The sequence below is a fragment of the Neopsephotus bourkii genome, unplaced genomic scaffold (genome assembly GCF_033783945.1).
Source record: "Neopsephotus bourkii isolate Nb327-2 ecotype Australia unplaced genomic scaffold, CSIRO-AGI_Nbou_v1 NB_1792, whole genome shotgun sequence".
NCBI lineage: Eukaryota > Metazoa > Chordata > Aves > Psittaciformes > Psittacidae > Neopsephotus > Neopsephotus bourkii.
The window spans coordinates 11,160,838-11,176,677 of NW_026902266.1; the positions used below are offsets into that span (position 1 = coordinate 11,160,838).

The 15,840-nt window shown below is 40.5% G+C and overlaps 2 protein-coding genes across 3 annotated transcripts in view; both read right to left on the reverse strand.

The window, feature by feature from the left end:
- The window catches only part of RPL27A (ribosomal protein L27a), a 224,431-nt gene that overhangs the window by 51,893 nt on the left and 156,698 nt on the right, over nucleotides 1-15,840 (reverse strand). The gene's annotated exons all lie outside the window — the stretch shown is intronic.
- DENND2B (DENN domain containing 2B) overlaps nucleotides 1-15,840 on the reverse strand; it is a 135,312-nt gene that overhangs the window by 46,758 nt on the left and 72,714 nt on the right. For both annotated transcript variants that reach the window (XM_061342426.1, XM_061342428.1), the window contains 4 exons: nucleotides 8,391-8,539; nucleotides 5,463-5,678; nucleotides 1,874-1,970; nucleotides 901-945 (listed from right to left, as the gene is read on the reverse strand). In XM_061342426.1, the coding sequence (XP_061198410.1) occupies nucleotides 901-945; nucleotides 1,874-1,970; nucleotides 5,463-5,678; nucleotides 8,391-8,539 (507 nt within the window). The remainder of the gene's footprint in view (nucleotides 1-900; nucleotides 946-1,873; nucleotides 1,971-5,462; nucleotides 5,679-8,390; nucleotides 8,540-15,840) is intronic.

The following is a 15,840-nucleotide window of genomic DNA, read 5'->3' on the forward strand; positions in this document are numbered from 1 at the left end:
ACTGAAAGTGCTTTTGGGCAGGCCCCTGTCTACAAGAAAGCACTGAGTCTTTTCCCACACGTGACACTATAACACTGTATACAGCTGGTTTTGGGTGGTCTTGCCACCAACAATCTGAAACAAATCTTTTTCCCTAAGACAATTTTTTTCCAGCAAGTTTTCCTGCATGAACAGTAAGCAGGTGACATCTGCAGTAGATAGACACAAATGGTTACCCTTATCTTATAACCACAGCTCTGCCCTGTTGGGTTTTCCTCCTCATTTACAAACAACATAATGGGGTTCTAGTAATAAAATCTGTTGTTGTTGCCTTCAACTTTTTTATAGTTCTCCCTGTGTATCAAGACTTTTGAAAATGAGCGACTAATTTAGTGGCCTGGCTCAAGCAGAGTTTGTGCAGGTGCTGTGCACTGATAAAAGAATTTCTACAATTTCAAGACTGCAGACCTATAAAAGACTATAAGAACCATTAAGTTGGATCAGACCCAGAATTTGACCTCCAACAGCAGCTAGCAGTAACCACTTAAAGTACTGTATGAGTAAGAAGAGATCATATTTATCCAATCTCATCCCTCTAAGTTTGCACCCAGTAGTCAGTCTGGAAAACATCAGCATCTGTGGAGTGGCTGACAAAGCAAAACTATCAAAGGTCCTGTTCTTCATTATATGACACAGTTGCCAAATCCTTCTTAGATCCTCACAGCTCATTTTGTCCTTGCTTTCCACATTCATGCTCCTGTGCTGGAAACTTTGTGAGCTCTTCAGCAATGGAGTTAGCATAGTTCAGGAAGGAAAATACAGAGCATCATGGAAAGGAACAACATGCAGTAGCAGGAGAAGATACATTGCTAAGGTGTGTGACAGTGGCTGATTAGAAGTTATTGAAGGCTGATCGCTTACCTTTAAACCTGTCATCTGAGTCACTCTCACTCTCACTGTTCTCATCTGCAGAGGAGATAGAGGGATCAGTTAATACAAAACCAAAGCAAACATAAACTTAGTTGACTGTGGTGAAACTGGGAAGAATCGTATCTCTCACTGAGCCTTGTGATCCACACATGCTCTCTCCTTAGTTTAAATAACTTGAAATAAAACAGTTTTAATGGCTTCTTAGACTGTGTTTTCCTCAGATTAAGTTTCAATTTTGCTTGAGAATAAGAGCTTTATTTTAATGAAAATGCTAAATTCATTCTCCTTTACAGCAACTGGTTCCACCGAACCCACATCTATGCTAAGCCACAAAGATCGATGTGCTATTTGGAAAATGGATTCTAACCCTTCCACTTCTTTTTCAGACTTTAATTATTTTGAGTAAAAGCTATTCAGTGTTTCAGAAATCTAAGCAAGCCCTATGAGCTTTGTCTGCTGGGTAACATTTTCAATCACCAGAATTCACCAAACTGCGCAAGAATAACATGCAAAAGTATCCTTATAACAAGATGCATTTCTGGGGTGAACTCCCACTGAAGCTCTGTTGTGCTCCTAGTACAAACATGGCCTGAATTTCTTTTTGGCTCCTGCTTTTGCGAAAGCAGTCTGAAGCACAGTGTGAGTTACTTTCACATGACAGGAAAAAGCATGAATGAATTACAAGGTCAAAACTGTGAATTTTGGACAAAACTTACAGATGCAAATTACTCAAAACATGAACTAAAGAAGCAGTTGACTATTCTAGCTGATTATGGGATTAACAGGATCTCACTTATTTTTAGCTCGTCTCCATTTTCTCCTCCTGCAGACTGAAAGTTATCTCTGTTTGCAGAGGAAAGCTCTAAATGAAGTAGATCCCAGGGTAGGTGTGGATGAAAGAAGGGAATCAGTTAATCCTGTAACATTCAAGTAGATTCACTGAACCACAATGCTTGTGTCATACCTCGCAGGGACGCTGTCTCAATATTGGACATAGAAAGTTTTTTCAGTCGTTTTTTCCCTCTTTTTGCACTGTAGATGGAATTGATCCTTTGGACAAGCTGCAAAATAAGATGAGGAATCAGTAAGACCAAACACTTTTAAGGAAACTTTTATCTATCCAAACAAAGGATTTGACCATAAATGACAGGGCAGCTGAACCCCCAAAGCCTTTACTATTTCAAAATCATAGAATCGTAGAATAGTTAGGGTTGGAAAGGACCTTAAGATCATCTAGTTCCAATCCCCCTGCCATGGGCAGGGACACCTCACACTAAATCATGACACTCAAGGCTCTGTCCAACCTGGCCTTGAACACCGCCAGGGATGGAGCATTCACAGCCTCCATGGGCAACCCATTCCAGTGCCTCACCAACCTAACAGGAAAGAACTTCTTCCTTATATCCAATCTAAACTTCCCCTGCTAAAGTTTGAGCCTGTTACCCCTTGTCCTATCACTACAGTCCCTAATGAAGAGTTCATCCCCAGTATCCCTATAGCCCCCCTTCAGATACTGGAAGGCTGCTATGAGGTCTCCATGCAGCCTTCTCTTCTCCAGGCTGAACAGCCCCAACTTTCTCATCCTGTTTTCATACGGGAGGTGCTCCAGTCCCCTGATCATCCTTGTGGCCCTCCTCTGGACTTGTTCCAACAGTTCCATGTCCTTTTTATGTTGAGGACACCAGAACTGCACACAATACTCCAGGTGAGGTCTCTCGAGAGCAGAGTAGAGGGGCAGGATCACCTCCTTCGACCTGCTGGTCACGCTGCTTTTGATGCAGCCCAGGATACGGCTGGCTTTCTGGGCTGCAAGCACACACTGCCAGTTCAAAATGCATTTATCTCCCTCATTTTGAATCCCATTTGTTTGAATCACTTATTTTGAAGCTATGGCTTTACCTATGTCTATATGTTAAAAATTATTAAGTAACTCAGAAACATAAATCCCGTTTTTGAAAACCTTGTTGACATCTTTAATAAAAGCACAATGAGTCTGGGGACTCAAAAGCAGCTGTCATCCTCTACCACCTCTTTCTCTATGCCACTGTTTCTGTCTTCACTTCCATTGTCCAAGTAACAGTGATCCATTAGTCATATCCAACTTTACCAAACTCTTATGAACATTAAGGTCATATTTCATTTTGAATGTGTAAGAGTAACGTGTGTTAACACCTCTCTGAACTGAGATTTTAGGGTATCCAAATGAGCACAGAAGGAGAAAGCTGTAACTTTTTAAAGCCTTTTCAGGCACAGAGTGAACGAGCATCTTTGAGTCTATGTAATATCAGGTGATGATCTGGGATTTATGGACTTACCCTCTCTCCCCTTTCCAACTCGTGCTGTACTTGCCTTACATCAGAGGTGCTTTATCTATCATCTCCAACCTTATCCTTAATCATGAAAATATCTTAAAGTTAGCTGCTAGTGCCACTTTTAGCTGGCTTCTATCAGCACTAGCCAGAATTTTAACTCCAGGTAATCATCTTTATAACTTCCTTCAGGAGGGCTATTGCAGATAATGACTGTCTATCAAAAAAAAAAATCTAAGATGATGAAAAATATTAATGAGATAACTTCTGTTTAGTGCCTTCAGCAAGAGGTTAGGATTACTAAGATTTTGTAATTAAACAGAGTATTATAACTTCCGGAGAGTCATAAATATGTAGCAATTAATCTTAATATTTTATGAGTCATAAATAGTATATTTCATTGCATAGCAGCTTTACTCATAGAACTGTAATGTATTTTACAAAACCTGTTTTACCTCAGCTTGCGGAGAGAAATCAACTCAGTGAAACCTGATTTGCTGAGGACACATTAGAAAGTCGGTAACAGAGCAGAGATTGGAACTAAAACTCATTCAACCCCTCCAACAGAGGAAGAGGGCCCAGAACAAGCAGTGTGAAGTGTTGAAGTCCTTTCTGGTTCTTCTGCTTGAAGTAGGATTAAGTAATTTACTTCTACATGCTGACTGAGCCATGTGCATCCTAGCAGCAAGGCTCAGGTGGAACTTCTCTGCTTGCAGCCATGTGCCTGGCCCACTGGGAACCTGTACAGCATCATGGCAGAGCCAGCAGAATGATACCTTGCCCAGCTCCAGCACATGCCCCGGCCCAGAAACTGCTGCACATAAGCACTAAACAAGGCATCGGGAACCAGAAGTGAGGGACCTTGCTGGGATTGTCTGCAGGAGCTACTTCAACGAAGGTAAAATACAGAAAGCCCAGATGTTTAAAGCATTTGGATATTGCTTCAGAAAGCATCACTGGTGTGGTACAGAACAGGAGTTTCCCAGGTTCAAGCTTTTCTCTCTAATAAGTATACGTTATAGTTGCTTAATTGAGAAAGAAAAAGCTATCCTCCAGTAATGTGTGATTCTAGGAGGTACAGTGGTCAAACCCAGAGATTATTATTTATGACAATTATGATAATTATAACAATTAATTATGAGATAATTAATGATAATTAATTATGAGATTTATGATAGAACTATTAACATCCGCATGCAGAAAGCATAATCTCATATAAGGAGAATGTCAGTTAAATTTAAATAAATAAAGAAATAAAGATTGGCTACAGAACTAACATCAAAACTGTCCAAGCTCTACTCAAAACCAAGGTACTCTGCATGTTATTATGTAGAATCCTTCACAGATGTATGCTTATTCTGCAGTAGTATATTCCAAGAAAGTAAAAATACAGTAAATACTAAGGAAGTAGGATTAATTTGCTCCTTAGGCAGAATTTCAGACAAGAGCATAATTTCAGACAAGAGCATAAAAATCTCCCTCTACTCACAGTACTCATGGTCATGTACTTTAAATATGCTCTTTAATAAGAACAGGAAAGAGCTGAATATACGATAAAATTTAACTTTACTCACAAGCCAAAAATAAATATATTGGCAGTTCTCTCTGTTGCTATTGTACCAGAAGAGGTTTGTTGGTTTCTTTTGCTGTTGTCTGGTGGCTTGGGATTTTTTCACATCCCATTTTGAATTGGAAAACTCCTTGAAAAATGGAAAATTAATTTTTGCTTCAAATCTATCAAGACAACAGGGCTATTGGGAAAGGGTGGCTTGTGAGTAAATGAAGGAAAACATCTTAGGCCAGTAGTTGGTTCCTGAGACCACTGAAGAAATGATGGGGGTAAAAAAATAACTTCAGATGCCTCTGCATGTTATAAATAATAATTGCTTGGCCATCACCCATTCAAAATCATGGAGTTAGGTACGCAGCAATGCTCTTGTCCACAGAACTTAAAGTCTGGAAAACAGAATTGGCTTAAAATCAACTCTGCACAAGGATGGCAATGAGATGTTTGCTACTTTGGGATCAGGGCAGTTACCCACTTCTAGAGAAGGGATTTTCACAGTATGACTACATGTGAAAAAGGAGTATGTCCTGAGTCCTGAGAGTGACTGTTTCTGTTCTGATCTCAATTTTCCCTTAGGATACAAAAAAAACTTTCAGTGATTGCTAAAGGCTGGATAGTACAAGCTTCTGCAGACAGGTGACTTATCCTCAGGGTAACCCTGATCACCCTGCCAGTACCTTTGGGATCCTCCTGGCCCGCCGTGTAGACAGCAGCTCACTTGTGGTACTCAGGCTATCTTCGTTGATGCTGGAAGGGGAGGAGGGAATGCCAAGCTGAGCCAGCAGCAGCATGTCATCGTGACTGTGCCGCTTGGGCAGCCGTGGCAAGCGGTGGCTCTTCCTTTCTGACCAGTTGCTGATGCGCAGAGACTGGCTGCTGGGCTTCGAAGGTAGCTACAGGAACAAGAACAGGTTGAGCTCTTCCCCTCCTCAGCAACACTTAGTGCAGAAGCAGGTCTTTGTGAGTTGTGGCGACTACACAAGGACATCATGCCAGGTGAGACACTCCTCTGTGGGTCATGTGCGAAGTGAGGTTTTAAGGTCAAAATGAAGGGGCAGGGGTCAATACCTAACACTTCAAATTTCAAAGAAAATAATAGTACTGTTGGCTTTGGTGCATTTCCATGTTCCCACATCACATCAACTTTATGAGCATTCAAACCTAATTTAAAAGCTTGGCTGACATCAGAACACTGACCTGATCCATCTCTTTCACTTGCAGTAATGAAAATCAAGAGCAACTACATAGAAGCTGCTATTTTATCTTAGAGAAAAGATAGAAAATCAAGCTTATTCTATACCTATGATGTTAAGTAATTTTAAGATCTGCCAATGTACAGAGGTATGGTTACCCAGTCCTCCATTTCCAAAGAATTCCATTTAAAATACAAAACTTATTGCAGGTGGAAATGGAAAAATCTCACTGACAGGATTAAGCACCAAATAACAGCTATCTTTTAAAAACTGGGCTTCTTTTGGAGCAGCCATTTGAGCAGCTCTGCCCAGCTCTTAGGAAGGTTAATCAGCTGGCTGGTAAGGCCAGGTCACTGCCTTCTTCTCCTGAGAACAGACACTGTAAGAAGCTTAACCAACATGTCTAGGAAAAAAGTACCAGTGTATTAAACAGCTGTCAACTGGCATTTACTAATATTCTATTAGCAGTATTATAAGCTAAAAACCTGCAGTAAGAAATGACCCATTAGTTTTACGTGGAGAGCTTAACTGTTACAGCACTATACTATCTGGGATTAAGCACAGGTGTTTCTGTAGGTGTAGAGCTTGCGTCACACATATGTCATCAATAAAACATTATTTTTATATCTGATGACTTCAAAATCTGATGAATGGGAGAGAAGAAGACATAGTGGGATTCAAAATGACCACAAGCCAGTGTTTCAGAGGCCTCTGCTTAACACAGGTTAGCATGCCAGGAAAAACTGCAGCAGCCTGTACTTTAATGAAAGGAATTCTTTTTGGAGATGATTGGTGAAACACTGCTGACCTTCTGATCTCTTCCATCTTGTTTATCATCATCCATGACTGAAAAGTAAGATTGCTAATCCAGTTATGTTGCTATGATGGAAAACTGGGTGATAAATCGTTGCCAAAGCCTCCATTCTTCAGGAAATTGAGACTTTTCTATTTCTGGTCATTGGAGAATTACCCAGGCCCATAGCTGACCTGCTCTTAGTATCTCTTGGCTTTAAATATCAGCACAGTGACAGCACAACTATGGCAGGACAGACTCCTGGCAGGAAACTCCTGGCAGCATTTCAAAAAGAAGATACCAGAATAAAGATAGCCCTGTTGCAAAGATACCAGAGAGGGCTTATTTACTGAGCAACTTTACAGAATTCATTTTAATCTGTGTATTCTTCAGTCACAATGTGTAAAACAAAAACCAGGGAACGCTATCTTACTATAGACCTATAGGGTTCCTACCCTAATTGTAAACCCTGATGGATCCTCTACATGCTACACAATTCTCGTTGAATTCCTGCTGAAAATAATTGTTATGCATAGAATGCTTCTTACTACGAGTTATCTTCATGGCTGCAGTTTCTGTTTCTCCTTAGTCTGCCAAATTACTACTTTTCAATTGTCCCCTTTTCAGCAGCTTTGCTCAAACAACTCCTGTTTCATAAACAACGTGCTAGGTGCATACTAAGAACCCTGTTGAGATTTCTTTTGTCTCTTGGACTGTGATGCACACATGCACACAAAAGAAGTGAAAGAAAATATAATCAGTTTTGTTCTAGGTCTCTTTACAAGACAAAACTGTAAGGTACTGTGACCATTTTGCTCAAATGCGAAGTTTCTATTGATTCAGTGCAAAACAAAGTTCTCTTAAAAGGTGTTTTGAACCTCAAACTTAAGTATGTGATGAAATTGATATTTTTCCTTATGAACACAATGATCCCATAAACAACAAAGCAACCTGGCATTGCACAGCTTTCACAAAAAACAGACTGCTTTGGAAAATCCACCACAAAATGGAAAGCCTGCAGAGTTCCTGGTCTTTTACTTTATGCTGTAAACACAACTTATACTGCCTTGTTAAATGCAGACACTCAGGTTTTTCTGATTATTTTATTATTCATTTACTGGGGGGGGGGGGGGGGCATACTTGGCCTTCACCATTTTACAATAAAACATGCCACGCTATGCACTTCACATAAGCAGAGTCACAATAGGCCACACACAGCAATACATGGGCAAGATAAAGCAGCTGACTTTTCCCTTCCTAAAGCCAAGCAGCTTTTTATAACTAAAAGCCCAGCAGCAAGTGCAGAGGCAATTCACAAACTGATGCAGCCATACAGGTAACTTAGGGCCAGATTCAGCTCACAACCAACCCGTGGAAGGATTCTGCTGAAACTCATCAGGCTGTAGCCCAGCACAAAGAGCCATCAGCTTCAGCAGCACAGTGCTGAGAAGCTGAGCCACAGCTGCCAAGAGCATTCCCAGCAACAATTTATGCATTTGATTGTACTCCTTTTCCAGATACCCTTTCTCATTCAATACAACTGCTCTTCCTCTTATGCCATGATTGATTTTCTCACTAAAGTTTCAAACAAGCTTCAAGCCCAGAAAGACCAGCGTTACCTGGGGAGGTGATGTGTATTTCCTGTCCTGCGGCGTCCACATCCTGTGCAAAGAATCTAGGGAATTCTCGGAGAGCTGATGAGGTTTTCGGCCCGCGTGACGGCCTTTCAGCTCCACATCTTCGTATGGGTTTTCCTTGGGTGACTCGCCTGCACGTTTTGGGTTTTTTTTAAGAAAAGAAAAACAGACAGGAATGTAGAGTTAAAAAAAATCATGTGAACCAAGTGAAAGGCTTTCAGAAAAGCTCCTCAGCTTTCAGCATGACTCATCCCTCTAGCTGCAGCTGGAAGTATTTGGAGGAGAACTTGGCTATGAGGTCGACAAGTTTCTTTGGGTTTTTTTACTGTTTTTTTTTTTTTTAAATAAGATGCAAAGATTTCACAAGATGTGCTTCTGAGCATCTGCAGCTGTGGAAAATTTATTGATATATAAAAGTTAAGGCACATAACTACTTTAAAGTCTATCAGTAGATTTTATAAATCTATAGCAGCCACTCACAGGGAGAAATGAATACCAATAAATAACTGTTCTCAACATACCACCCTTACACACAATAAGACAGCTTTTATTTGATGCTACCTTCATCCTTCTCTTCCCCTGAGAGAAGGCAGAGAAAGAACAAACACTTCAGCTCAGCAGTGCCAAGAGAGAAGACTGGAAATGTAAAAGATGAGGAAAGATTTCTGCCCAACCATACTGCATCCTCAAAGTGTCCTTTAAAACAGATCATGCCTTCTAATTAAGCAGCTCTTCATTTCAGTTTATATTAAATGAATATCTCCCAGAAGGAAACTCATCCTGCCAGTAATATAGAGAGGCTTGAACAGTTTATCACTAAATATGACATAAATGAAAAATACATCAACAAGCAGACTGCAAAATTCGAATTTATAACATCTGAAAAACAGGACCAAAATTTATTGTCCAGATTTAAATGTGATCCAATACACTTCAGCAGCATAAGAACTAGTGGAATAAGTCACCATCTTCTTGAAACTCCTGACCTCTCTAAACCTTTAACTGAACCAAAGAGCATGAAGATGAATAAGTGCCATCAGTGAAATAAACAATTTGTATCTATTTCTTCAGCCAGTTCATAAGCAGCAACTGGTTTAGAACTTCAGGTCATTTGAACACAGGGTCCTTCCAGTTTTCCAACCATCTTACACAGAAAATCATTGCCCCAAAAGTGATCTAGTCAAATATAAAACTTGAATTTGCAGAAACTTTAAACATGCAGGAAGTTCAAAGCTTTTGAACCAATTTGATTTTGGTTTTATATCTAAAGATGACTCTAAGACTCATGCATTTAGTACAGAATATATTGCAATAAAAGCTATTAAATATAAGAAATTCAGATTTTACTACATACTTGGTCAGTTAAGAACTGAGGACAGAAAGCTATAGCATAGATCATTATTCACACTGTTAGGGAAAATACCTCTTTTACAGAGATGACAGTTGAGGCAAAGGTGTTTTCTATGAGAGCAAATGAATTAGGCAATACCTAGTTCACTTCACTACAGGTTTTCTTTTGTTCTGGACAGAAAACTACATTTCCTTGTGTACAAAAGAAAACAAAAGCAGTTTGTGCTTTGTACTGTATTGTTAAGCCTGGAAACATGAGGCTGCTTGATTCATCAGTTGTAGCCATAGGAGGTTTTGCTTAGCAAGTTCACATATTAATAACTAAAAATAGAGTTTCTCTTTGGTAGTACATCATATTAAGATTTCTAGTCATATATATGCACAACAATGAATGTTTCAGCTTTGTTTTAATTAGAAGCCTGAATAGCTGTTGCTGCTCTTGAAGAATGTTTGAATTGGCAATCACAGCTTATTATTTCATCCAGAGGGAATCTGATTCTAGAGGCTACTCTATCATCATAGTCAGTCCACATGCCACATAGGAAGAATACATTCAGGGTGCTTTCAAGACAGACCTTTTGATGTGCAACAAACAGGGTAGATCTTAAGCAACAAATATTCCTAAAAAAATTAAGGCTACAAATGTAAAGTGATTCCTTCTGTAGGAAGAAAAATAAATAGGTACTGCACACTAATTGTGTTACTTGTAATTCTAGAGCTCTAGATATGACAATAACAACAATAGTAAACAGTCAGCTTTGCAAAATGCTTACTTGCAACTAATTGGGCTGTACTAGCACAATAAAATTTCTTTAAGCCCTAGTCAACTATGGGTCAAGCAAGCATTTTAGAATGGCTTAACAGATTTCAAAGTACCCAGCTACATGAGACAGTGCTCAAATATATGCTTCCTTGTGAAAACATATGTTATTACATTAGTCTGCAGAACGTCCAAACTCCTGAGAAGAAACAGCCCATCCACTGAAAAAGAAACTTTTAAATGTAAAAGGTTTCAAAGTTTTGGGGTGATTCTCTTTCCAAGTCACAATGTAGAACAAAATTGCTTGAACAGAATTTAATTCAACATTGCTAATGTTGATTACTTAATGTTAATATTAAGCATAGAAACAGGCCCAGAGAAGTCTTGGATAAGAGGGAGGAGCAATGAACTGTGAACAGAGGCAGCTTTTCTGACTCAGATTCTTTACCAAAAGAAAGCTTGGGCCAGTTTCCTCTTCAGTGTAATGTGGAGGTCAGTGGAGACATCATAGGGGATTTTAACCCTTTCCCTAGAGCTGCAAGAGCTTCTTCAGATGACTGGTTTACTGTTCAAGAACACTAGCTTTTTTTTTTTCTTTTCTTTTCTTTTCTTTTCTTTTCTTTTCTTTTCTTTTCTTTTCTTTTCTTTTCTTTTCTTTTCTTTTCTTTTCTTTTCTTTTCTTCTCTTTTCTTCTCTTTTCTTCTCTTTTCTTCTCTTTTCTTCTCTTTTCTTCTCTTTTCTTCTCTTTTCTTCTCTTCTCTTCTCTTCTCTTCTCTTCTCTTCTCTTCTCTTCTTTTCTTTTCTCATTTGCTTAAAAATCAAATTATTTCAGGGTGGGGTTTGGAGGGTTATTTGGTTTTGGGTTGTTTTTATTTTGAAATGGTGCCTTCAGACCAAATATGTTGGTGGGGTGTTTTTTTTCCTTAAAAATAACCTCCTTCCACACCAGATCTCTGATAATGTAATAGTCTGATCAATCCAGAGCAACCTGGTTTTGCTGATTTGGCGTTTGAACCAAGTATTTGGCTCAGGCAGTGAACTAGAAGAGATTATTCCTCTGTCTAGGTCTTCAACAATTTTCGTATCTGAGACAGCCACCATATTTAGTATACATATTCTCCTTGGTAGATGAGACAGAAAAGACCAGCTATGCAAAGCAAGCATTAGGCAGCTCAGAGTGGTTTCTGTGCAAGTGCCAAGAAGCCCCTGATGTCTGGTAAGCTAGAAAGATGTGGAGGTACCCTGAACTGCCTTAGAGCAGCTTTTAACCCCATCTGATTGTACAATGGCTTTCTTCCATGGGAGAAAGGCCTGGGAACTGGGGGCCACCAGCAGGTGTGAGTCCCACACTGGAGAGAGGCTCTGGGAAAGAGCTGCAGTGACGAGCTGCTACTGCTCTGCTGCTGCAGCACAAAAATGGAGGAAGTTTCCATACAGATGGGATGGCTCAGAGCTTTGCAGCTTTTATCTCTTGCCTTTCTCCTCAACACCATCCCTTCTCTAAGTCTCAAGATCCAAGCAAGGAATGCTCACAAACTGCAAGCTGCAGTGCTTTTGCATTCATTTGGATTTGCTGCAGAAAGAAAACACATTTACAATGAAAGAGAAAGGAAGTATCCTTGTTCCTTCCATACAGATACCTCTATTGGAAGCCAAAAGGAGAAATATTACACTGTATAGAGGCCAGGCTTGTCTTAATAAGGCTCATCCAACTGCCACACAAGACAACATAATACTATCACTGACTTCAAAGTAAGCTGAATCAGGCCCCCAGAATGCATATGGTCACATGAAATAGCACGTCTTTGGCAAACACTGTCTCTAATCACTATCCCTGCTTCCGGATCAGTTCCCTTCATAAGCATTTTTTTTCCAAGCTTCCCATTCTCTTGCATTCTACATACCAAACTGCTGAGTAAGCAGGACGTTTATCTACACGACATTTATCTTCAGAAGATCTCACAGGCAATTTAATGATGGATCCACATGGGAAAATAAATAAATAAATAAAATAACCAGTGATCTTCAGAAAAGTCCTGAGGAATGCAGCGCCCTGAGCTTAAGCATCAATGAGTTTCATCCAGCTGTTGCAATTCCTCGCTCTGTGATGCTCTGCAGGTCAGCCCCACCGAGTCCTGAGGCAGCACACAATGTTCCTCTGCTCAGCATCTCACACGTGGCAAATGGGAAGCAGAGGCAGATTCAGCAAGCCTGTCTTATGCTGAGAAAGGAGCGAAAAGTAAGGCTCAGGGAAAAAAAAGCACAGGCAGACACTTCTCTATAAATGGCAGAAAGCAGGGAAGCACATCATTTCCATCCAGATGGGAGGAATAATGATCAGAGGAATGAAGTGCTGATTATAACTGCTGCATCTTGCACCGCCACGAAACAAGAAGAATCAAACAGCAGGCATACAGTAAAGGAAAGGGTTTTTCAACTTGGGTGCCTAAATTAGGAGCCAGTGCTCACAGAGGAGACACGGTGTCCAGAGGGCAATACTGTGTTTAAGCTAAGAGCCTATAGTCTTACATACTCACTACCTAGAAAGCCCAGGCCTCTGAGCTGTATGGCTGAAGTTAACACCTCACAAACATGTATTTCCTGCATACTAGAGCATGTGCACAAAATATAAGGCAGTTGATGTATTCTGAATTATACTGAACTGGGAGATGAAAACTTCAGCTGCCACCCAAGGACAGATTCGGCAAAAAGAAGCACAAACCTCCAGAGGCAAGGAGCTGGAAATAGTGGTGAAAAATGGCCATGAAAAGAGGCCCAGATAGGCAGAAATAGGACTGAACAGCAGCCAAGTAGAAACACCCAAGTGAGCAGTCTGTAAGAACTTCTGATGCTTGTAGCTCCTACCCTCCCTCCAACCTTTTGCAATGTTCTCGTAATGACAGAAAAAAGGCACATCAACTCCTTTCCACATGTAATCCCTCTAATAACACCTGAGCTACCCTTTTCACCTTCTGTCCGTGACCTGTGTTCAGTTGTACATACACCCCAGTTCACCCAGCTCACACATATTTGTGCACACAAGCACCTGCAGAGCAAGGAAGAAGCAATCAGAGAAGGGTGTTTGGGGAATGCTGCTTTGCTGACATTGAAGAGGAAGCAATGGGAATGAACCTCAGAGTGCAAGCACTGAATGAGGGAACGAACCCGAGAGTGCAAGCACTGAATGAGGGAACAGCAAGGCATTCATGTGTTGTGCAGGCTTAGAGCTCCCCAGCATCTCTGGGCACTGAAGTGCAGCAAACTGCTCAATGGTGAGAATCCAGGTGCATTCACTGCAATACATAGGAGTTACTCAGTTATTTTATTCATAAAATTGTGCAAGTGCAGATTCACACCGCCAATGCTGGAGGAAAACTCAGCCACGGGGATGTTTACGAGCGTGTTCGGATCAAATGGGTGAAACCCACAAAATCTCCACACTCTCATAAAGTATGTGAGCTTAGATCTTCAGTATGTAGATGAGCTCTTTCAACATCGGAGAATCTGCAACTATGCATCTCAGCTGAGGGATTTACCCCAGGAATCTGTAGAAAGAGGAACCATTTCAATATCAAATTACAGCTGAGATACGTTATAGGTGCTTTAAAAAGCTATTGCTGAAGAGTACTAAGTTAAGACCATTACTTGCTTACGATCCTACCACCCAGTGTTCCAGCTCAGTAGTGTGTTCTCAGAAAAGTCATAGAGCATCTGCAACACACAGAGCAACAAGTCTAAAATGTGGTCAGCCTTTGGAGCATCGGTCCATGGAGCTTGTAGGCAATAGCCTGTATTTTCTGAACTTTTCCAGTTTTTCTTCAGAATCATAGAATAGTTAGGGTTGGAAAGGACCTTAAGATCATGAAGTTCCAACCCCCCTGCCATGGGCAGGGACACCTCGCTCTAAACCATATTACCCAATTCCTGGTCCAGCCTGGCCTTGAACACTGCTAGGGATGAAGCATTCACAACCTCCCTGGACAACCTATTCCAGTGCCTCACCACCCTAACAGGAAAGAATTTCCTCCTTGCCTTGCAATAAGCATAAGAAACACTGGAGATACCCTCAGCTCCCTGCTATCTCTTCAGGGACTGTAAGAACTGATATGTAATCATAATGAAGCATTAGATGGAGAAGAATTAGCATTGCTGATAAATCAGTAAGAAATTTCACCCCAGAAATCATACAATTAACAGTCCAAAATCAAGTGCATGAAAACATCTGATGAGCAACAGTACAGCATCAGCATGCCTAAATTGCTTGCACTTCACAGTGGTCTAACCCTGCTGACTTCAACACAGTCTCTGCATTTAAAGTAGAATTTGGCAGTGCAGCCTCAGGGTCATTTTACTCACTGCTTTACTAACCTGCAGCACTGACTAGGAAACCAGACAATAAAGCTGACAAGAGACTGTTTAAAAAAAAAGAAAGCTGTAGTGGATGGTACAGCACTGAGACAGACTCCACAGACAGAAATGGAGATCTAAATAAAGCATGAGATGATTATTAAAAATAACTGAAATCCATGTATCCCGATGTAGTAACAAAGCAGCAGGCTGATCATCAGTAGGATAAGACAGCTAGAGTATTTGGCCTTTCTCTGACAGGCTTATATGGATAGTGTTTGATTTAATGTGCTCTGGCTGCCATTATCTTACAGCATCTATTATTAAATTTGCCACTATTACACTTTTCAAAAATTCACATGCTTTTTAGACTGTGAGAGGCAGACTGGTGGTGTGGAAGAAGACAGGAGCATATGTTTCTCTCATCACATCAATGCCTGCACCATCATTTTGTATCAATCCTAGCTCCATCTTTGACTAACAAAGACATCCTGGTAAGGGTCTGGCCAAAAACCCGAAGTGTTTTCAGAGAAGCAACTAGCACAGCACTAGGCAGAGGTGTAATCTCTCCGAGTTTGCTTCAGCCTCACAGCAGCCCAGCAACCCCAGTTGCCTCCAGATTTGTACAACCCTTTTGATGTGAGATGATAACGTGAGAGGCAATAATTCAATATGAAAGCATGACAGGCAATAAAATAGCACATGATGATGGGATTTTACTGGAAAGATCTGATCTCTGTCTTTCTAACCTTTTTCCACATTTACTGGGAGAACTTTGCAAATGTTCTAAGTTGAAAGCAATGTCAAGCTGGAACATCTTCCAGCTGGACCTCAGTCATCATTTCTGCAGCTCTTGTCACACACAGTGGGGGATTCAGTAAAGCAGCTAAATCATCCCATTTGTTACATGACATGCTCCAATTTACATCAGAAGTTAAAACAACTAGTCAGTTTAGAGACATTTAGAGACGAAGT